Source organism: Wasmannia auropunctata, unplaced genomic scaffold, assembly GCF_000956235.1.
Source record: "Wasmannia auropunctata unplaced genomic scaffold, wasmannia.A_1.0 LD336101.1, whole genome shotgun sequence".
Classification (NCBI taxonomy): Eukaryota; Metazoa; Arthropoda; class Insecta; order Hymenoptera; family Formicidae; genus Wasmannia; species Wasmannia auropunctata.
The window spans coordinates 3,343,623-3,368,433 of NW_012026789.1; the positions used below are offsets into that span (position 1 = coordinate 3,343,623).

General features: G+C 34.3%; 1 protein-coding gene across 1 annotated transcript; it reads right to left on the reverse strand.

The window, feature by feature from the left end:
• Nucleotides 1–511: 511 nt before the first annotated feature.
• Nucleotides 512–23,821, reverse strand: LOC105459433 (putative ferric-chelate reductase 1 homolog). Its single transcript, XM_011705451.1, has 12 exons — nucleotides 23,309–23,821; nucleotides 15,081–15,400; nucleotides 14,515–14,606; nucleotides 12,200–12,359; nucleotides 7,546–7,746; nucleotides 6,819–6,914; nucleotides 6,032–6,188; nucleotides 5,285–5,511; nucleotides 4,262–4,502; nucleotides 3,834–3,946; nucleotides 3,394–3,507; nucleotides 512–2,845 (listed from the first exon to the last, which is right to left on the reverse strand). Exons 1-12 carry the CDS (start codon nucleotides 23,322–23,324, stop codon nucleotides 2,705–2,707), a joined length of 1,878 nt encoding a protein of 625 aa, XP_011703753.1. The 5' UTR covers nucleotides 23,325–23,821; the 3' UTR covers nucleotides 512–2,704.
• Nucleotides 23,822–24,811: the final 990 nt, after the last annotated feature.

The following is a 24,811-nucleotide window of genomic DNA, read 5'->3' on the forward strand; positions in this document are numbered from 1 at the left end:
TGTGGCATAGAAAACAGAGACATTGGGCAGATATATTGCTGTCAGATTGCAATATTACAGATATATTGCATAATATATGTATTACTGCTACAACATTATATTGTAGGAATAACGTTGGAATATCTGCATTTACAATATTTTTCCACTTTGCCGCTCTTGGCGAATGATCCGATATTATGTTTTACAATTATTTTGTAATATTTTTACGATTTTTTAAGCGTTTATATTGCTACCATTTTGTTAAAATTTTATATAATGTTTCTATTTCTCTTGGAAAGTTTTTGTCTGCAACATTGTATTGCAGTTTGTGATACAGCTAAAAGGTTCTGTGGTATGTGCGGTATCATATCGTTGTATACCAAAAATCAATAACGAGAAAGCTCATAGTTTTACTTCAATCATCTCTGAGGTAGCAAATAAAAATCCCTGAAGTAAACAACGAAAAGGAAGAGGGAGACGGGCTCAGGTCTGCTTGGTTCGCAGACGTCCTATTAGTTTGTTGCGCGTTATATTAATTTCATTATTAAACATTTATTTCTTCAACATAAACATAGTTATCTTTATTTTATTCCGCGCTAGTTCGATTTTGATAACAATATAATGTATTATTCAATACATATACATATGTATTAAAAAATACGCTACATATGTATTTACGATACAAAACGCTGTTACGTATTGAAGAAGGATTAACGTAATTAGTATATCTAAAAATAATTTTAGCTTTATTAATAACTGTACTAATAAGCTACTATAAGACGCAAATTTTTCTAGCAATTATAAAATAGGCCGAGCAAATTTTGCACTGCACTTTACAACTCCATTAAGTTACACGCTTTTCATGAACACCTTGTATATTGTTAGATTATCAATTTACTTCTGAAACATGATAAATTTGACCGTAATCCATCTTATGGCCATTGAATCCAGAGTCTATATACGTATATGTATATATTTATTAACAATCAATAAGGCTAACAATGTTATGTACTATTGGCAATGCCGATCGCGATCGGTCACGGACATAATAGGTATAAAAATTTGCAAGATTTAAAAGTACTTAAAAAATCTAATACTGTAAATTACGTTATATAAATAAGTATTATGTAAAAAAATAGAAATGCACCATTTACGTAAAAAATCGTCCAATTTTTTATGATTTATCTGCAATCTCTATCTACAATATAAATCTTATGTTTACAAAATCTCGTGTATTTCCATTGATTTGTCATAAAAAATTTTTCTGTTAAAAAAAAAGATTTAATTTGCATTTAGATTAAAATAACATGAAAGTGATTTCTCGGAATAATCAGTCCTATTAGAAAGAAAAACGAAAAAAATTGAAGATCGCAGCATTTTAACAAATAATATTCGCGCAAAAGAAATGAAAACGATTATCATTCTTATTTGATTAATATTAATCTAACTGTAATATAAATATAAAATATAAATATAAACGTACTATATAATATTTTTATCTTCTGAACTTTCAAAAATAGTTTCTTTCTTAATATATATTGGTATAACTATTTGCGTAATTTGCGATGAATTTATAATGTTTTTGTGAAATACATTTTTAATATTTTTATGTTTATTATGTATACTACGCGAGTTAATGAAAATTACATTATTTTATGTAGGCAAGTCGTGTTTCTAGTAAATGCAAAAATTACTACAAAATATCGCAAATAATTTATACAAATTTTTCCGATTATATTATTATCGTCGTCGTAATTACGGATAATATCGCAATAATTAGTATACAGGCATTTAACAGGTTTCGATGTGTTCATCGTAAGAGTATGATGTCAATTACGCATTTAGTAGGGAAGGACGGGGCTATTCGGAACTCAGCGCAACTCGGAACCCTCGCTATATCTCGAATACTGCATTATCGAATGTCAAATTGAATTTTACCTATAGGTTGCGCCTTTTTAGCCTGACATTTATGATTATATGACGCTTACATTCGGTAATGCAGTAGTCAAGATATAGCGAGGGTTCCGAAGTTGCCCCAGGTTCTGAATAGCCCCGTCCTCCCCTACGTATAATAGTAATATCAATTATGCTATCGGTAAAGGCGATGTGATATACAATTAGCATTATTATGTAGAAATATATGGAATATTGGATAATTGATAACGTCTAAAAATAACGTTTATACGATAAGAGCCTAAAAAAATATAATTTTCGCTTTAATCATGATGTAATTTAGACTAGTCGCAGTTTTCTACACAAAAAAAGTTAATATCTTTCCCAGGATATTAACGGTAAGATAGAAAAACTTCGTTTAATAATTCGTAAAATATTCATTTAATAATGAAGCAGTAATGAATAATGTAAGTATTAAGCTTATGTCTTCCAAGTAAAGTAAGAATGTTATATATACAGAAACGTACTTTGATTACGATATTATATTATCGATGCGTAATCAAAATGAAGATTGACGATTCTAGCAGAGAAACCTAAAAAAACGCTATAAAAACAATCGTCAGCGATATCTTCGTCTTCGCACATTGTCGTGGGCGCGATTTGCATCTTTACACGAATAGGATTTTACGTCGTCGTGTTAATTTGCATATAGAAAGTCGCACCGGGAGTATATCGTCACTGCGACAACGGCCGCGACATCGGCCTCATCCGGTCGAAATCCGGGCGAGTATCGCGGCGGTGACGAATATTTCCATGGCGTTGATTAGCGGCCTTAGTAATTCGAAATAGTGTTGGTGAAGGTGGCCCACGTTTCCTCGATGGGTGCCAACACGGTGATCACTATGAGGACTGCGGCGAACGCGACGATAACCACAAAGTACACACCGAAAATGAACTTCCGCATACCGGAGTGCTGTCGGGGAAAATATTCAAAATGAGAACTTTGTTTGCGCACTGATATTTGTTTGTGCAATGGATTATTTTTCGACGCGATACCGTTTCTCAGTGTCAATGTAGCATCGTGAATTGCTGATTGATTTGTATAATTTATTGCAAATTTGTAAGAAATAATATATATTTATTCAACTACAAATATCTTTTGAATTTTTCTTATTAATTTTGCTTCAATCACAATTCAAATTAAATTTTTAAAAATTTTACGAGTAATTTTATTTATAGAAATGTATATATTTGTCTCATTTTTATGCAATTATAAAACATCTTTCATCGTGAAATGTGCTTTTCATTATGTTGTAGAAAAATAAAAATTTTGCCATTATTATTGTTAGACTTTATAGTATTTACGAGAAATGCATTAAATAATTTTTTAAATATGACACATTAACAATATCATTTTTCTTTCCTTTCTATCAATTGTCAATTTTATTAACGTCTCACGGCGGATCGACACATGTTAGAAAGACGGCTCGATTACGTCACTCTTATTTTAGAAAATCTTACGGGAGCGTCTCGTCTCGCATCTGGATGCACCATTGATCCACGAGAATGCATGTCTTTCATCGGGAATGAATTCACTCTCTGACTAGCTTGTCTGTCAGAGGCACATCCAAGGAACTGCAATAGAAGCAAAAGTGTCACAAATACCACAATCGGAATTAAGTCTCGAGTAAGGTGATTGTTATTCGACATTGACACAAATTCCAGATTACATGTTCTTTCCTAAGAGATTGCGTAAAATCCTATTTCTATATGCCATTTCCATTTTCTGTGAAAATGCAATAATCTAAAAGAGTTTGATATTTATTAATTTAGATTCAATGTCAAAATTGTGGTTATTGCATTAATAAATTGCTCGATTAGATTTTTCCGTGATTTCCTCTCGAAGACTTTTCGAGATTTTCAGAATTTTTTCTTGAATTTGACAAATAAAAAATCCTTACTGTGAGAATGAGATGAATTAGAACATGGAAGACCACGAATGTTGTGAGGATCCAGTCGACCCAATCCGGCAGTTTAGCCTTGTTCAGTCGTACCGCGAAGAAAAGCGCGACCACTAAAAAAAATGTTTATAAAAAGTTAATACTAAAATATTAAATTGTCCTGTGTATGTTTTCGTGAAAAAAATTTATATTCAGTATTATATTATCTTTTATTATCATACCAAATAATATGAGATTAAAGTGAACAAAAGTTTCCACATCTATTCATTACTGCAATAATTTTTTCGCTGTAAAGACACTATAAGAGTATGAAAAGTACAAAATTATAAAGAAAGTCTTCAAATAATGAGGTAAAAGGAAAATGTATGATACATCGAAAAATAATATTGAAGATAAAAACTTATTTACTCTTTTATTTACAAACTTACAAGCACATATTTTTGCCACATTGCCGACGAACCAATGAGCCCAATTGAAAAGGACCCTTCGCGGTGCGCCAGGATGTGGTCTCATAGCTGCCATGAATGGCTGGATAAAGCATAGAATCGTAGTCGCCACGCCGACCGAAGCGTGTATCGTCTCGGAACTCCATGTGCCCAATTCCACGAATATTAACACGAAGGCTGCGATAGTCATCGACCACGTGAGCAACATAAAGAACCTGTGCCACTTGGGGAAAAATTGATAGGCTTTTATTAGAAAGAAAGACGCGCGAGAGAAAGATGACATGAGATGCTTTCCTTTTGCGTGATATGAACGTTAATGATATACACTTCAAATATTGAGCAGTACTAGTATTTCGTTAACGATGCTAAGGTATTCGAGTAATATAAAGTTAATGGTACTGAATATTACAATAAAAGTGGTATAATAGGAATAAAATAACAATCGTTTACTTTCGCATTAAATTTTAATTTTATTATTCTAAAATTCATTATATAAATAACATATAACGAAAAAAACATAAAAATTTTTTAAATGATAATAATATGCAATCTTTATAAATTATTTTCTTTGTATAAAAATTTTATTTAAAATTTAATTAATTTCTTTGAATGTGAATAAATAAAAATAGCTTTTTTTCTCTCTAATAAAAACAAATTAATCCGAGATTTCTAATTTTTAGTGTTTTAGCTGTTAATAATAGCAAGATATTATTTAAGACCGAATGCTAAAATAATTAAATGTATTATATAAATTAAAATTAAATTAAATTCATTCATAGAATAAATTCAAAATTTAATGTAAATTTAAAAAACAAATCTTTTTTTATGAAATTATCATAAAATAAAAAATGGCAGTTTATTGTGACAAAAAATAGAAGTTAACTGAATTAATAATAATGGCAATATTATTTAACGCTCTGTAATATTTAAAAGCATAAGAAAAGGATATGAGAAGAATGTTAAATGTTGAATAGCTGCGCTGTTGCCTGAAAATTCCGCACTTACAGCGAACCAGTGATCCTTTCCACACAACTGCGAGTTGACCCAGGTCTGTCTATAATATCTCGCGAGTAACATCCCGATGGAGGCCGTGCCGATCCACGATGCCAGCATAAGCGCGCCGTGAAGACGAATCAGTAGGTCAGATGCTGCGGTGAATTCCCCAACGTCGGATAATCTCTTCGAGGTGCTGGTCCCAAGATAGATGAGATTGTGAAAGTCGACGCCGTTTGCTGAAAAAAAATGGAGCAACGTGATATCTGTAAATCTTTTGCATATAAGAGTACAGACCAACTTCCCGTATCTTGCTGGCGTGTTGTGTAACGTTACTTTTAATCAATCTAATAATCGTCGCGCCAGCAAGAATTCCAGAAGTCGATCTACCTGAATCGCATTCTATTCAGGTTTCTGTTCGTTCATGCGGAAACATAAGGAAACTATCAAATTTGCAGTTATCGCAACCTGCGACGAGAAAGTCGTAAAGTTCTTACACACTTTGCTCACGGCGAAAATACACGGGAAGTGAACTTTACGAAGTCTCGTCAAGGTTTCTTCTCTTTCTCTCTCTCTCTTTCTATTTAAAGAAGTGCGACGGCAAATCGTTACGTTATAAATCTGACATTACCGCGGTCGTTAATTCATAAAACCTGTCTCTCACTGATTTAATAATTAGTAACAATTTCCCCAGTAGATTTTACACATATATGTATAATAATGTTGAAATTGTATATTCCATATTCAGCTTATACGTACATCTCAGATCTGTGCCGGCGGCCACGAGGAGATGGTACGGAGTGTTGACAAGGTCATACGTACGTCCCTGAATGTTAGTGAGCTTCTCCCGTCGAAACTTGCAGTATATCATGTCATTTCTGATCACGCCGCTTTCCAGCTCGACCGCGCCTTCCGACTGTGGACGATCGCGAATATAGCAAGATTAACAATTACACGCGAATCTATAGAAAACGAAGTCAGAATAATTCACGATGCACACACATAAGATGATTCTAAAATGAATCTCCATATTTTGCAGAGAGATACTTTTCAATTAATTTACAATCGCTTTTGCTCTGGCAACAAAATTGAATATATATTTAAATGACGACGTAAATTTTAACGTTTAAACGTAATAAATTCAACAAATTTTTTTAACATTTAAATTTCACGGTGAAACTTTAAATTCAAATTTTGATAACATTCTATAAAATTAGACGCTAATTCGTTAATATGCCATTTCCAGCGGATATGCGGTAAGATTTGAGGTCGGACTGTTAATGAGCGAGCTTATAAAGCGCGAACACCCTTTATATGGGCAGAAATATCCTTTATATGAGCCGCGTAATTATTTGTAGGGTTTAAAGATTTACAGCATTATCGTAGGTGAGAGCGACACCGCCGGCTACGGCTAGTACAATAATTGGGATTTAATGGGCCAGGCTCGTTGTGTGCGCCCGCGCGCGACAGAGCACAGGGCGAATTAATTAATACAACAGTGCATCTAGTCGGAGGGCGGTGCCGGGCCATAGTGAACGATACTCACCATCCTGTAGCGCGTATTACGCTTGCCGGAATTCCAAGACGTGTGTAACGCAATTTCGCCATTCTCGTTCGTGCACTCGACTACGCTGTCCTCGCCCTGCACACCCCATTTCGCGTATTATAAACCTTAACCATTACTGCTTATATGTTGGTCTCGTAAATTGCGCGCGTAATTAATTGCAAATACACGTCGCATTAATTTCTAGTCGATGATGACACCGTTAATTGCCAAGTAAATAATATTACACGTTTGACGTTAAACAAACTAGCCAGACAAAGAAATTCAATTGCGTTCTGCGTAACCATTCAAACGTGCGTTAATTAATTAAAAATCGAAATACGAGTCAGACGTTAAAATTATTTAATTATTCAGGATGTACACTTACTGCGCGCTGACGATGTATATTTAATGATTATTGCAATTAATATCTCTCAAAGGGAAAGATATAATAGTTCTCGAAATCCACAAATCTAAGTTTTTTTTCTCAAAAGCAATTACATCGAAGAAAAGGTACTGAGAGGCGTAGACAAATATTGCAGCAAGATAATAGAAATCTCGAGAAGCCCGCGGTGGAAAAACGGCAGCGAGAAGTAACTTCACACACTTAATATAAAATACTTTCGCGGAGATTATGCAAGTTTCCGCTTAAATCGCACGAGAGTTTGAGAAAGAAGCTGCGCGCGGGAGGATACTCCAGCGAGCGCGGCGTCTCTCCCGCGCCAATTACCATATTCTTATCGTCCGACAGGCCGACAGCGACGTATTTGGCATCCTTCCGCGCCTGCAACTCGAAATGATATTCGTCGCCCTGCACGATCACGGCCACCACGGCGACGCAGTCCTTGGTTTTTACGCAGCCCGCGGGCGCGCCGAAGCAGTTCTTGGTGGTGTGGCAGCCCGTGTAGAACGGGTCCACCTCATCCTTCGCCTGCAACGAGAACACACACCTGGGGATGACGCGGGGAATTTACTGGCGGGAATGCCATCCGCGAGATAGTATCTCGTGCGGAACGACGCGATTGCGGAGATTGCGCAACGTTCTTCCGTCGTTTCTGATTCGAAATCGTGCACGACGGCACGAGGGACGAGAATGAACGAAGCACAGAGCAAAGGGGTTTCGGATACTTGTCAATCATCGAGAGAGAGAGAGAGAGAGAGAGAGAGAGAGAGAGAGAGACGCTCGGGAGTTGCTTACGTATCATCTTGAAAGCGTTCAACTTCGATATATCGGGGAAGAAGATATTCTCCCTCATTATTAAACACACCACGCGGGAAAGAGGTTACTATTTAAAGTGTGTCTTGAAATAGTCTCTCGTTAAACGCATAAGATAAACAACAAGATCCAGAGAGAAAATATAGATTATATTAAATTACAGAGCTGCAAAATATTTAAAAAAAAAGATAAATGATAATAATTCAAGTTTCTATTATTCTCATTTAAATAATTAAAAATTCTAAAGAGAAAGAATAAATTTTATTATGAATGCAAAGTGATTTACATATAGTAAAAAATATTTGACGAAGCCGTCCAATTGCTTTTTCAAAAATTAAAAATAATATTACTCTAATTATAAACAACGTGTAACTTTTTTATGTAACTTTTCGTAAGAGACAAATATTGAGCTTTGTGTTATCAGGCACAACGTGACGATATTGCATGGTAAGGAATTAAAATAGTTATCGCTGCATTAGCACACTTGCCTGTGACGCAAGGATGTCCACGGTTGGATGACAACGTATATTAACCGGTTGCGCGTAGGTTTACCCTTGTCGTAAGATCGAGAAGACATATATTCACTGCATAATGCAATGGTTATCCAGCACACAAAGATATCCAGTTAAATATAAATATAATCTAGCATAAATATAAAAGTATAATTAAGAGATCTGATATAATTTAACAAGATTAATTCGCGAGTATCCTCACAATGCGTGTAACGACATTAATCTTTGTAAATCTAAATAAATAAAAGTGCATATAATAAAAATAATTATTAGAAACTATATTACATTTTGCAACGAATTTCAAATAGGATATTGCCGAACAACAATCGAATAATTATCCGCTGATAAATAGGATAATTATTGTGTAATAATTATCGTTATGTAATTAATATATTCTGCATATGTCATGTTTTATCAAAATAAATGAGAAATTTTTATATTATTTAAAATTAAAAAAGTATTTATATATAAAATTCTGATATAAAATAAAATTAAGATTCCCGTATTTATCTCTGAATCTAAAATATTAGATATTTAAGAAATATCTCAAATTAAATGTCTTAAATATTTCAAATATATAAAATAAAATTAAGATTTCCGTATTTATCTCTGAATCTAAAATATTAGATATTTAAGAAATATCTCAAATTAAATGTCTTAAATATTTCAAATACTACATAAATTTTTATCAAATTGTAACATCTCGATTTATAAATGACTATATAAATAATGAGTAATTATATAGATAAATATTTAATACTTAAATGAATGTTATCTGAATAAATATTTACTGCAATTGTCTATAATAAAGTTGAAGTATGTATGAATCAGCAAAAAATCCTAATAAAGGAGACCTTGTGGAGCAAATCGTGCGCAACAATTCGCGGGAGCGTAGCTCAGTGCGAACGAAAAGGAAATCTGTGGCGGGAGAAAGAGAAGTTTGACGACCAGCCTTCAACTTAGATACGCTCCGCGAAATCGTGCGTTCACGCTCCGACGGCCTCGTTCGCCATTACCGCTCTTTGGTGTACTTTTACGCTTTTTATCGCGAACGATCGAGCGCCGTTTTCAAGGAAAGGCCACTCGTCCACACGGTAGGATGTAATTATTCAATGAACCTGTCGTACGTATTGTTTAACTAAGTCAAAAAGCAATTCATTTTCAACGGGAAAGTATTCTCAATTCATTTTCGTCGGAAAGAGTGTTTTCGCAGCAGCGATCGAGAGATTCCCGAGGTCGCGAAGTTTTGTGCCGGGAAGCCTGACAATTTATAGAAATTGCTGGAGAAGTGCGATCGATATCGTTCTTCCGTCTGATCATCTCATTTTCAAAGGTCTCTGTAAATTGCAAGGTCTGAAAATACATTCTACATATTACGATATATAATGGGAAAAGTTTATGTAATATATGAATGCTAGTTACGAGATATCCTAAGTGATTTCTAATTAACAAGAATAAAATTTATTTAAAAAAATGCAGGATATATGAAGAAGAGATTGATAATAATTACATTCGATTTAAATTCAAATTTGATGTTTCTATGTTTTTTAAAGATTATATTGCATGGGCTGGTAAGATTTCTCCCAAGTTTCTCTCAGATTTCTCTCACGTATTTTATAAATTCCTATTTCATACATTGAGGATTAACCCTGCACTGGTCGCACCTTCTATGAATACTGCAATATTTTATTCATTTTTTTCTCAATATTACCAAGCATTTTTTATGCAAAAGACTTAAAATAAATATCTAAATTTACTTGATTTTTATCAAAATATTCATGTATTTTTATATTATTTTATTTTTTATAAAATAAAAAAATAGAATTTTTTGAAATTGGAAAACAAAAAAAAAGATATATATGTACCTGTGTATATAATGAAAAAATAAACTGTAATTAAAACAGAAGCGATGCAGGGTTTATGGAATTTTCGCACTAGAGAAAAATTTGGGAAATGCATTAAACATGTTGCTGAAGGTATCCTAGCATTCTCTCTCTCTCTCTCTCTCTCTCTCCGTCTCTCTTTCTAAAACCTAGAGCTTTTCTCTTTATTTTACCAATGACGTCCGATATTTCCTCGATTGTTCCACTTGGGAATCCTCGAACCCGCGATAAAGATCAAATCCGTGGGAAACAAATAGCGAGCCGTAAAAAATCCGCGACACGAAATCGCGAGCGGCCGCGGAAGTGAACGGTGAAAGTACATAAAGCATAAATTCCAGAATGTTGGCTGCGGTCGCGTGTTATACGTTTGCTGTACACAGTTAAGGGCCCGTGCATGTACGTACGTATAGAGATGCATAATTCATGCATCCGTGCGTCACGCGCCGCTATATTCGCCTCTCAAATTTTTTACTTTCTACGAAAGCGCACGTCAACATGCATTTGGTATATGATACGCAAAAATGGGGATTAAAGAGAAGAAATACTTTCTGTCGTATTAATTGAAACCTTTGAAATTTTTATTCATATAAAATGATGAGAACGAAAATGGAACGATGTAGAATCGGTTATGTAATGTGTCTTTTTATTCGTGACTTTTAATAGGATTTATATTGTACAGCACGCCGTGCGTTAATTAATTATCCGTTTCATGTCATAAGTGATGTTCATCGAGCGTAGATATATGAATATAAGCATATTTTAATTAAATCTGAATTTCGCGAAACTGTAAAACGTAGATTTATGAGTGCGCTATTTTATTTCTCATGCAATATTAACGGTGGATATAATTATTTATCTTGCGAATATAATACACTTGGAACTGACAATTAATTAGAGTAGATATCATTACAACCTATTCGTGCGAATAAAAATTGGAATGTATTTTAACTCGGCACCCGTTTTAATCCGTGTGAACGTAAATAATGCAACAATATAATTCATTGAGAGCATGTTGTTATCTTTCGAGAAAATTTTGAGAAGATTCGTTCATATGAGATTAACAATAAGCAGGTATTTCTTATGTAACATATACTAACTGCCACTGACAATATACGAAAATCGTAATACGAGTAGAATTACGTTTATTAAAGGAATCCAATTCAATCTATTCGTCATTCTCTTGAGTATTTCTCTGAGGATATTATATGCAGAGTATCTCGAATAACGAAGTAAAATCAAATTTCAATTTGAGAGATGCTTCAATAAATTTTATATCACACAATTTCTTCTTACAGAAAATACTTCCCGATATTAGCTATTTTTATAATTTTAAATTGAAATTAAAATTTACTTGATATTAATTGAAAATTGTTGATATTTTCTATTTTCTCTCTATAAAAAGTGTAGTTTGTTAGAAGCCCTTTATTTTTGGACCAAAATTATTGATATCTCGATATTTTCATGAAAAAATAATCGATACCAAGTATAGGATAGCGAAAAAAAGAATAGTGAGAACAGCATTCTCAATTATAGATTTTGAAATATTCCGTATGTAATAAACACGAAGCTGGGTAGGTTCTTCGAATGTGATTAACGAGAATCCTCTGTACTTGGCGTCTGGGTCGGGCTGCCATGCAACCCACGAGCAATATTCGCAAAGCCACACCTATCGGGACTTACGGGCCGCTTACATCGTTTAACACGCTGTAATACCACCACGCGCATTTACCTTATAATGGTGACGGCGCGCGCGACAGGAAATATAATACTCACCGCGTAACTGACGGTGCGGCTGTAGTAGGGCGGCGTGGTGGTCCTGAAGGTAGTGATGGGTGTAGGTGGGGTCGATACCCTGATGGACCGCTTGTCAACGGTGACTCTGGGCGACTCCACGCCGACCCAGTACGTGCTGTAATCCTGAGCGAAGGTGGAGCTGCAGAAGAAACAGAGGTCGACGATCAAGTGTGCGGTAAAACGAGATTCAACAAAAATAGCAGAAAACTGTTTTCAGGCAATTGTTTTATGGCACAAAACCAATATTGTGCCAATATCTTAATGATATTGTGACATATCAAAAAATATATACTGTACATATATCTCTTTCATTTATTTTTATATAAGAGCTACGCGTTTTTATTAATTTTTTAAAAACCATAAAATCACATAATTTTATGTTTATAAATTACGATTGTCTCGAAAGAGTTAAATTTCAATTTATATTTTCTTTTCAACGTCAGAGATTTTGAAAAGAATTCTCTTGTCTAAAGCTTATATTTACAGATTAAAAATTTTACGTGTAATAGATGTTTTTGTATCAATAATATTTGTATGATGTTATGACTTATTTATATATGTGAAACACTTTATGAGTTTTTATAACTTTTGGCAAAAATAAATTAATTACTTAATAGAATTGCACGCGATTTAAAGCAAATGGGGAGAAATTTATTTTTCTGAAACTAAGCATCTAACTTTCAAGGAATGGTGATTAAACGTCTACGTCTACTTTTCTACGCTCTCTTTTATTTGCAACATACTAGAATATAATAAATGCACTAAATGCTCAATACGATATAGGATACTCTGTAATATATCTTAATAAGAATTCATTATATCTTATTGTTAGTAAGAGACTCATTTTTTCTAATTTCCGATTGTCTTCCACGAAAATTAAAATGGATGGCCAGAAATAACGAGGCATAAAAACAAACGTAACAATTATAAAGCCAATCTCCGAGTTTGGAAATTAGAAATACATAACATAAAAAAATAAATTTTTAATCGGCTTTTCTAATCTCGTTTCTCTTACGTAGAAGTTGCTAACATTATACAATAAGATTATAAAACTCTTGACGTTTATTAATAGCGAGAATCCCTATTCATGCGGGGCTATTAGATCACATCGAAATTCGCTGCGAGCGATGACGTTAAACGTATTAAAAGTACTTCCACGTAGATCCTCTTTATCGCTTTTACGTTAATACTGGTCGTGGCGAAATATAAATATCAGAATACAAAAGCGACGAGGGGAATTCCCAAACGGTATCGTAAAAAAAGAAACAAAATAAAACTCCCGAAATAAGTTACGAAGTTTTAACAGAAGGGTCGCAGCTGCGCGTACCATTAAACATGCATTAGTAACTTCACATCGATTATTACGAGGAAAAGTTCGTAAGGAATGTTTCGCGCGTTTCTCGCACCGTTATGCCCGCACGAGCGCGTTGAATTTCAAGCACGAGCCGCATCCGCGCGTACGGTAATACCTAATTGTGATTCATAAGTGTGATACGCTGCCACCTCCGCGCGCGCGCGCGCGCGCGCGCGCGTGTGTGTGTGTGTGTGTGTGTGTGTGGTGCATGTGTATGCACGCAACGGTTGAGATCAGACACTGGAATCATGACTCAACAATTAAGCCGTTTCCAGACTCTAATGTTTCTTGTTCTAAATTTTATATAGGTATTTAAGAAACTTCTCGCAAGCTCGCGGAAACAGCAAACTCTTACAGTCTTGACGAGGCAGCCATATGTTCAAGTCTGACAAATAATCTGTTATATCTATAGTTATCAATTACACTCAAAGTAAAACTAAAAATTGAAAAAGATATCTTTGGTATTGTTCGCGATTTAAGATTGTAAATTTTATCTTATAAAATATATCATTATATTATTGCATGTATATTTTTAAATTTGCAAGATATATATATATATATATCCTGCAAATTTAGAAATAAAAAATTGAAATTTTTATACTTTAATTTATACTTGTAGGATATATATACATATATATATATATTAATTATATATGTTAATTATATAAACTGTAAATGAAACAATTATTGTTTTTACGGAACACAAGTTGGGCGACAGATATACAGTATACAAATTTTTAATGGATTCTAATTTTTCAAATATAGGATATTTAAATGAAACCATCAATGAATTAATTTTTTTTTATACGTATTATCAAGGTATATGGGAATCTTTTCCGCGACAGAAGTCATCCAAAATTCACTTTATTCCAAGAAATCCATTGTTAAGTCACATGATTATCATTAAAGTATCATTAGTATTACATAACGATATACTTACTTGAAGATAATGGTACCTTCGTAATCGACTGGAGCTTCCCAATCGAATTCAAGATTGTACTTGTCAGTCTTGTTTGTATGAGTCACGCCATTCTAGACACAAGAAACAGGAAAAGTTTTTTTTTCGATAAAAAACAGCACATCATTCACGTTTGCGAAACAGTCTCGATAAATGATTAAACCTTGAAAATTTCATTAAAGATAAAAATGTTTGTTGCATAAAAATAGAGCGCTCCGATGCATTATATTACCGGGAAGAATTAATAATAGAATTAATATCGTGAAATGTAGTTAAATATCCGGTGGAGCTATTAGAAAGAAAATAATTTAAAAATAAAAAATTTAATGCCACAATTTATTTTCTTCTTGAAAAGAACTTAAAAAAAGATTCGTTCAAAACTCGAAAAAATAAAGTATATATTATTAATTCTGAAATGCGAATCAAAATATTTTTGCATTTAACTTTTCGATGTTTATAAAGGCATTTGAATCTTTTACTTCGACATGATTTAAAATATAGCTGGATAGAACAGAATGGAGATTAAAATGATATGATGGGAAAAGTACCTTTACACCTTCGCTGCATTCCACGATTTTCGCGTACTCGGGCAAGTTTATGAAATCTCCCATGTATTCACCGGTGTCGATGTCCCTAGCGACGATCATGAAGCCCTGGTATGAGAGACCCTGGGGACTTCCCAGGATCAAACGGACTCTGCCTTGTCCTGCTGCGGGTAGTACTTGATACGGTGGATACGACGATTGCGGGGAGACGCCGGGATGACGTGGCGTCAGATCGAAGCATGTGCTTCGCGGTGCTCCACTGGGTAATCCCAGTACCTTTACGAGCAAACCGATGACCAAAAACAGCAACGTCTTGAACATTTCTGTAACGAAACAAGCCCCGTAAACCAGAGAGTAAGCATTAAAATACGTAGAATTTTTCGTATGCCCTTTAAATCTGAATCAGTGCCTATGTCACTGATTATCAATGGTTATCCATTGAATGCATCAGTCCCAAGTATTTCACTGATAATTAGTGAAATTATAGTTAATATTAATAGTTTTAATTATAGATTGTGAGTGAAATTATAGTTAGATTATAGATACTGACGCAATCAGTGATTTTTCAGTACTTTTCCATTGATTCAGATTTAGAGAGTGCATATATAATATTTTTGTCGATGAAAAATTGATATTTTAAATTGAAACTAAAAAATTCATTAAGAAGATAGCTATGGTTTGGAACTGCACTTTATATCGATATAATATTCATGCATAAAATACTCTTAATACTGTTGGATTTAATTATTTAAATTGCTCTCTCGGCATCAAATTCGCAATTAACTTTGATATTTAATTGTAACAATCGTGGAAAAGCGATATCACGGTTATTCCCTCACGAGAAAAAACAAGACAATCGGGAAATATCTAACGTGTGTAAATGCAACAGCACACTTGTTTAAACACGAATGCAGACAATACGCGTTGTGTTTAATGTCCTCCGTTCACGTCGATGTTGAATTTATCCGATATGACGTAAACAGAAATGTGCATCTGGCAGCAATTCGCTGTCGCTTATCCATAATGCACGTCTTATTCCCTTGCTTGCACGTAATCTCATGTGTAAATTTCAATTTCAACAACCGCATTTGCATTAGTAATTGCTGAACGATCATGCAGAAATTGTGATAATGACGCATCGTCCAGTTTCATCGATGTATGATCGCACAATTTTATGGCGACTAATCGAGTCGTGAACCGCAAGAATGTCCAAGCTACATAAGATATATATTCCTTAACGTTTCCTTCGATTATCCATTCACGTGCTGGCGCAGTGATTCCGATAATAAATCTAGATTTCAATAATTATTATCGATATAATCAGTTATAATTCTCTTAAAAGTTAAAGATATATTTAATTCTTTTTCCATTCTAGTAATCATACGAAAGATACGTTTATTTTATGTCTGAGGATAATTAAGGAATGAAAAAACTGTATATCTCGAGTACTTCTGACATAGCGCATTGTAATGAATGTCAAGAAATTTATCAGATAAATTAGAGAACTCGTTGTCGATAAACCGTTAATAATTTTTTAATGATACGTTGAGAATGCAAGTTAATTGTTAATTGCTCAATCATTTGAAGTATTAAAATGGATTTTTTTAATTGTACGAAAGATACGTTTATTTCATATCTAAGGATATTTAAAAAATGAAAAAAAAACCACGTTTTTTCGAATATTTGAATTCTGATGCGTAGCACATTGTAACGATATTAATTTATCAGATAAACTGGAGAACCTATTGGCGATAAACCGTTTGACAATTTTTTAATGATACGTTAAGAGTGCAAGTTAATTGTTAATTGCTCAATCATCTGAAATATTAGAATGGATCGAGATAACAAGGAGAGACGCTATTGAGACACTAATGAGCGACCAAGTGAGGCGCGAGGAGTGAATGACTCGAAGAAACGAGCGTGCTCGCTTGTGCACGGCCCACGCCTGAAAGAACTGACTTTCACCCTTTGGGAATTTAACTCCTTTACGTGTTTCTTAGCTCGCGCATTCCTAAACGCCCCGCCACTACTGAAATATTCCCCATGCCTGCCGTTATGTAACGCCGACTGACCCTCGCCATTGAAATGCCACGCAGTCACTGCAGCAGTGCCCACTGCAACGTTTCCTTATCGAAGTCGAGGCAACATTGCATTAAAATCACTGCAGGTTCGTGTTACATATTTGCAGTTAAAACTCGCCGTGTTATTACTGTGTTAAATTACACTTTCAGCGGGACATTTGAAAAGATACATAAGCTCGTTTGAAATAACGAGCTTTATGTATCGAAGATTATATAAAAAAACAAGAAACGAAAAAGAACTCTCTAAATTTTCTGAAGTGAAAATACTGCCACTCGGCCATTCGAGCGGCAGTATTTTCACTCATTTGGAATGAGATTCACTCCAAAAGAGTGAAAATTCACTCCAGAAAATTTAGAGAGAATGTATATTAAATATACAAGAATGCATATTAAATTTAGGACTGAAAAATTAAGTAGATATTTAAATTTTAATATAATCTAATTACAATTAAAAAGTCAATCAATTTAATGTATACTACTTTAAAAATCGTATTTGCATTAATAGCGAAATTTCATTATAATAGCGGAGAACGCGTGTTACTACCGCGTGAATGTTTTTGTACATATTTCTGCAAGATTGTATCTTACTATAGGAAGTTAAGTGGTACCTTAGTCAGTAATAAAACGCGCGTTCTTTGCGTGAGGCGTCCGTCAATTCCTATAATTGCAAAATGTGCACATTCGAGGCAAGGTCGATCACTTGCGATAACTGTTAAACGCACTGTTTTGCACTTTCACAGCAGGTAACAACACACACACACATACACACATACACTGCGAATTAACCGATCAGAATTAGACCGCCCGTAATATGTGTTGGTGTAAATTTATTGCAAGAAATTATGGATGATTGTCGGCATTGTGGTGGTCATAGCTTGGGTCATTCATGAAGGAATTTGGCGACGACTTTTCAACGACGATTTAAAACGCGATGCGTGATAACTGAGATGAAGAGTCAAGATGAAGATTTTTAACGAAGATTGGAGAATCGCAATTAATCAGCTAGCTACATAGTTACATAATAACGCAGTGGCTATTATAGTAGCAACAGAGATGACTATTTTAAAATATAATTTGCACAGCTTGTCTTCGCAACAAGCTTTCGTGCACGCATAAATCTTCTTTAATGTATATCTACATCGTATAAAGCTATATTTACATAATACATAGATATTATTCATAGCGAAAATAATATTCACTCTTTTACGTAGTTATTATTAATATATTATTATTTACACGAACGTATAAAAAATTAATATAAATTAATAAAAATTTATTCTTTCTATACCTTTATGCAACAATATTATTGATTCAAACAAACTTTTTAGTCTCGACGAATAAAAAATCGATCGCGAGTACAAGTATACAAGAATTGCAGATAAACTGGCTTCCTGTTACTTATTTCTCACTTCCATATTCACATCACCAATAAACGACACGTGGACGCAATAATCAATAATTGAGAAAGGCGTTTGCAAAGAGCACAATTATCTTAACAATGGAGCAATTGTGGGTGAGTTGAGGCGAAGTCCAAGATCAATATTGCGGATGAATTTATTTCTCTCAAACGGAGCCCGCAATTTGCAAATAGCCGCGACCGCGCCACTGCGAGACATGTACACCTAACACGTACACCGGGAATCAGAACGATTGGTTTTTTTAGTATAGTAAAAGCCGTGACCATCTGTGTATGATAAAAACTATATCTACATATGGGATAAAAAAATCTAGTTACCAAGTCGCGTTTTTATATGACAGATCGGAGAGGAATTAAAGATCGCGATAATCACGTGCGTGCCTAGCATTGTCATTATTCCATTGTACCGGGAGAGAACGAGCACAAGGCTTCGTTTTGCGGTTTACAACGCCGCGTATATGTGACTCATCCGCGGCGTTATACGCATACATATATACGTACAAGCACGCACAGCTCGTTGACACGTACACAGAACTTACATGCATACAGATTTAGCGCAGGTTGACTACATTTTCTTCCTGCCTGGTCTTTTGTGAGCGCACAGGAAGTTCCCAACGCGTGTGTATACACGTCCCCAAATGTCGATTTGAAAACAAAATTTATTGTGTGCAAAAAAAATCATCGCGTGGATTTCTTATGTTATTAATTATGTTGCTAGCTTCCTATTTGATATGACGTCAATATATTAATCTCACAAGACACTGAAATTCAATCTTAACGTTTAGAAAATTCATTAAAGTTCTTTTATTTGTAAAAATTAATTTTTTTATCTTATTCTGAAAAAAATTCAAATTAAAACAAATAATTATTTATTGGTTTATTTATTGTTTAAACATAAATACTGTTTGTAATAAATATTTGCGAGTTCTTGTATTTGAAGTAAAAAGTCACAGTTCATTTATCAATAAAGTAGGAGTCAGCTATAATGACTGCGCGTTTAAACGAAGTATTGATATTACGAAATGACATTACAAAATTCTGTAATTTCGATAAAAGTTATCAATCTTCCTTAGTCGTTAAAATTTTTCTTGCCTTTAGCATCGTCACATTTACGCTTGCAATGGAAAAGTTAGTAGTCGATACGTGACAATGTATTCAGAATACAATCTTCTCAGTAACGTATCTCTCTTTTATTATGTAACATGATCTTTTCGCACGGTGCACTTTCGCGTAGTAGTGCGCTCAGTTTGCTCAGCAAGTTATTACTAATCTGTCAGTTCGACATCGAGGATTATAATTAAGTTGTTTAGAGCAGGAAACCGACTAGCGTGCAAATATATAATATTATATAACAAGTGTAGTAATTTGATATAGGACAGGTATTAAAAATTACTTGATGAATTAAATGAAACAATTACTGATTATTGATGTGAATGTGTAATAAAGGAGTGTCTCTCCAGACACACCCTGCAGGTATTCAAATGCCTCCTAATTGAATTATGTTTTTAATTTTGTAATACGAGAAGCTTTTGAAAAATTTGTTGTATTACGAAGTAAATTAAATTAACGTAAAATAGAATGTTTTAGAAATAATAATTTGCAGTCCGGCATACTGACGCGAGAGTAATGCTCGATGTCAAAAAATTCTAGGATGACACAACATACATATGTATTGAAGATAATTTCTCACGTATGCTTAGCTTTCTTTATATATTATTTATTTATCTATTTTATTTTATTTCTTATTTTCAAATTTAACTATTCTTTTTTATTTATTTTTAGAAAGATTATTAAAATCTTTGATGCGTGTTTCGCTCATATTTGCAAGCCGTAATAAAACGTGGCAGTCCTAATGCAGTGTCTTCTTTTAAGTTGGATGTGTATCGCGCCGTCGTGCAACTAAGGTATTCATGACATGTACTTCTTCGAATGAGATACATTTAATTGTATTCGTGCAACTTGCGAGTTTCCACTGCTCCGAATGTCATCAGGCAAACAAAGTATCATGCCACCGTCTTTCGTGTTTGGTAAACGCATCGCCATGGTTACGTCGTCCCGTGTTGTCCTAGAATTTCCACGTCGAGCATTACTCTCGTGTCAGTAACGCCGAACCGCAAATTATTTTATCGATCACGTAAGTGGGACCGCCGGAGCAAGAATTCGGAGAAACGTCATTCATCGCCGCTGCAATTATTCCTAACGGCCTCCTCTTTTAATGAGCATTCTCCTCAGCTCATCGATCTTACTCCGAATGTTCCGCTTTGTCTTATACGTACAGGTCTAGTCGACGACCTAGAGAGCAACCAGCATCTAAAGATGGATATGGACGTGACATACATTACTCTCGGTGTCCGATTCTTTTCACCGTATCTCACGATATCTCTACAATCGCTTATTTTTTTCCAAACAAATTTATGTATAAATCTACATTGCAGCCTCCAAAAAGATATTTTTGGAAAAAGATGTTTATAGCCAGAAAGGTCCACTTATAGTATAAACAGTTTAATTTTAATTAACTGTGTGTTTGAAACAAAACGCAACATAAAACAAAGTTTCACGTACGTAATTCATTTTCTTCCACCAGAAAGTTATAAATACATAAGAAAATTAGAGAATAATGCAGGGGTTGTCGTGGAATAACGTTTTCTTGCATGTCTACACAACGGTCTAAAGTTACTTGGAATTATAATTAAGACAAACTGAAATAAAAACCTATTACTGATGTCACTTCGTGTTTTTAAGAAATTCAGTTAATTAACAAAGATGAATTATTCTACAAGAATACGGGGTAAAACCCAGAGGTGAATCATTGCATGAGTTATCCGAGCTAGGTTGCACTAGAATAAGAAATAGTGTAATATCCCGTACAATGAAATATCTTCAAAAAGAATGGGACGATTTCTCCAAAGTCGATTAACTTTAACCGTAATTCAATCGTCTCTGTACCTCTTTCGGGATTCTGTCTCCGTAGAAAAAGACACAGGGAGACCATTGCCCCATGATTAAAGTTAATCGACGTCGGAGAAATCAACCTTAAAAGCGATCGAAAGGATCTAGGATCTATAACGGATCCACTCGATCTTCTGCTTTATCGTTGCGAAGGATCGCGCTCCCACCGTCCACCATTCACAATGACTTGGATTAAAGAAAAGCTGACGAGTAAATTCTTCCAGATTCATTTTACGTAAAAAAAAAAAAAATAACAGATTTATATATTTCAATGTCGTTTTCAATGGACTGTATAAAATTCATGTCAAATCTATCACATGTTTTCTCAAAACGGAATATCAATGAATGACATTTTAATATTTTTATTAATTAATTTATATGTATTTTTATTTAAAAAATTGTTAGGAATAATATACATATTTCAGCTAATAACTTATTTATTTTTTTCAAGAAAATGACTCTTTCAAATCGAATTTATCTAAAATTAAAAAATTGAAAACTGATCATATTAAAGTACAAGTTTTATAACTGACAACACAGAGAAGCAATACAACAATTCTTTAAATCGTTTATAATCAGAAAATTAATCTCTACATAGCGGGAAAGAGATTTGAATCATCACATTTATTCTTGGAATTCTAAAACAGGCAGGAAGCAACTGAATTTTTTATGAGTTCTTCAGTTCACAAGCTCCTACAAAATCGTAATGCTATTTCAAAAATGTTTAAATAAATTCGTGTTTATTTTTATACACAAATCATCTTTCTAATTTTACGTTACATCTTAAGCAGTTCAGGCGAAAGATTATTGCGTAAAATATTTTCGCTTAAAAATACAGTTACAATCGTTTTCACTAATTAGTGCAGTCGATTATATTAATATGTATTTAAAGGCTATGGATAATAATTGAGAAAATGTTGTCTTAGTTCGACACTAGTAGACAATAGTTGACTATTATTAGTTGGCACTAAACAGTTTTATTATAATTTAAAGAGATTTTTATATTTAAATAAGAATATAAAAATTTATAAAAGACTGATATATATTTTAAATCTACTATATTTAACATTTCAATCATCAAGATATGACTTTTTTATCGTCTAGACATCAGTTTGGTGAAATTATTTTTTTCACTTCTTTATTTACTACATATTAAAAAGCAGGGAAAAATTTTTATTGTAAGATTTCCTTAAAAAATATAACTAGTAAATCTAAAATTGATGCAAATTTTTCAGTAGAAAAATTATTCGTTAAATCTTATAGTAATATGTCACTTTATAGATCGATATTTAATTTTGAAGAATAAAGAGTAACGAAAAAATAAAGTAGGAAAACTGATAACTTCAAAGCTCACTAAAATGAAAACGACGTGTGACGCAATTGTTTATCAATTTGGAAAAATGCACTAAAAAGTCGTTGCCATAACACACCAGTATGCTTTTAGAAAAGGTAGTATCCCGAGAGCATAACTTATTAAACAGCCGGGTCACATACCTGCTTTTTTCTTCGATTCCGCACGGTCAGTTACCCAGGAAGAACCAAATTCTTCGCGCTTGTATATCTATTCACTCGCAGCAGGTTTTTAAAAATTAAGTATGGCAGTTCCATATATTCTAACGTTACGTTTTATAATTAAAAGTATTATTTTCTCTTGCAAAAATCTGATAATTTTAATAATTTTCCTTTTTACGGAAATTATGCTCATGCTATCAAAACCTGATGTTTCTGTGCCTACTGTGGTGCAAACTCGCGTGTCTGCGATACTGTGCCGCGTAAACACTCACCGGTCCTCATCTCCATCGCGTATGCAGATCCTTCACCGGACGACGTTCACCACGATTGTAACGTGCGCGCCAAACAAATTCGTAGGAGGGTCACGTGTGCCGGTGCCGGCGGTCCGATAACACGCGCGCACTAATTCTCGGTCCACGTCGAGACGGCGGCGGTGGCGTCCATCGATCGCGTCCCGCTTGATCCTACAGTCCTGCGACGCTACCGCGGACGCGTCCTTCCGGTCGCACGGAATTCCGATCGTCCTGCACTCTCTTCGCGATCGGGCGAGAGGAGCTGCGAAAGGAAACAGCGCGCACCTGGTCGCTGTTTTGAACTGCGCGACGAGAGGAATTTGGACGAGGACTAGCGACGCGCTGGCTCGATCGTTCGCCGGACTTGGATCTCGCGCGGCACTTGTTGATCCCGTGGCGGCATACTTCCGTCGACAGCGTCGAGAACCACACCTTGCGAGAGACTGTACGAGAAATACGGGCCGAGTTGAAAGGCCCTCGGCCGTGAGACCAGCTCAGGTCCGTAGTCACTCGCTGGTAGCGCACAACACATCGACGCGGTCCACGCCACTCGACGAGCACATAAGCACTATAACATAAGTATAATATAAACCGATCGAGAGACGCGCTGGCGTCTTCCACGGAGAACATTTAGCGGTGACCTCGCGAGAGAGATACTCGCGGCGACAGATAAATTACTTGTAGAAAGAAGGCTTCTTTGCAAATAATTTATTACATTTTGTAAAGAGGATTATTTTTTTTTTAATTGGAAATGTTCCAGAATTTTCTACTCTTTCTTTTCCTCTTTGATAAATATTTGTATCTATCAAAGAGATGGATATCTTTTGAATACTAAATAATCAATAAGTTTTGAGATTCCTGTTTGCTACATTCTTTGTGCCAACTTTGTTCTTTTCCCTCTTCGATGCCTGAAAATATTTATTATTTATTTCTATATTTATTTCTGTATTTGGAATAAAATAAATATTTTCAGGCATATATATATATATATATATATATATATAATATTTTATGTGCATATAAAAATTATTCTAATTACTTTTATCCTATACATATATAAAATTGATTTAAAAAAAATTTTTTATATACAATTTCATTTGCGTTGCGTTTCTTTTTAATAACAGATTTTTCGTAGATTTATGTCTCAATTTATATAAAAATCATCGAGAGTTTTTTCTCTCTCCGACACACGTTATTTATTTCAACTACGTCTTGTTTTAAATACCTGCTTTAAGCCGGCACTGAGTCGTGTCAAGAGAGAGAGGGACTAACGACTATGCCACCAAAACGGTACGACGCGGCGTACCGTACGTTCACCATTCGTCGTTCATCTCAGTTTTATCAACGTATTTTTTGTCTCTCTTTCTCTCTCTCTCTCTTCTTCTTTCTCTCTCTCAACGTCAATGTCTCGTTGTCGACCACAAATGTAGAGAAAAAAAAAAAAAGAAAAAAACATAAACGGTATCGGCACATCGATTTCCT

Bases quoted from the DNA above. Each gene is read 5' to 3' on its own strand.
- LOC105459433 (XM_011705451.1), bottom strand. The intron at 3,508-3,833 runs GTAAGGATTTTT...CTTCTATTGCAG, and splicing joins TAATTCATCTCATTCTCACA to TTCCTTGGATGTGCCTCTGA. The intron at 2,846-3,393 runs GTAAGATTTTCT...TTTCCCCGACAG, and splicing joins ATGCGAGACGAGACGCTCCC to CACTCCGGTATGCGGAAGTT.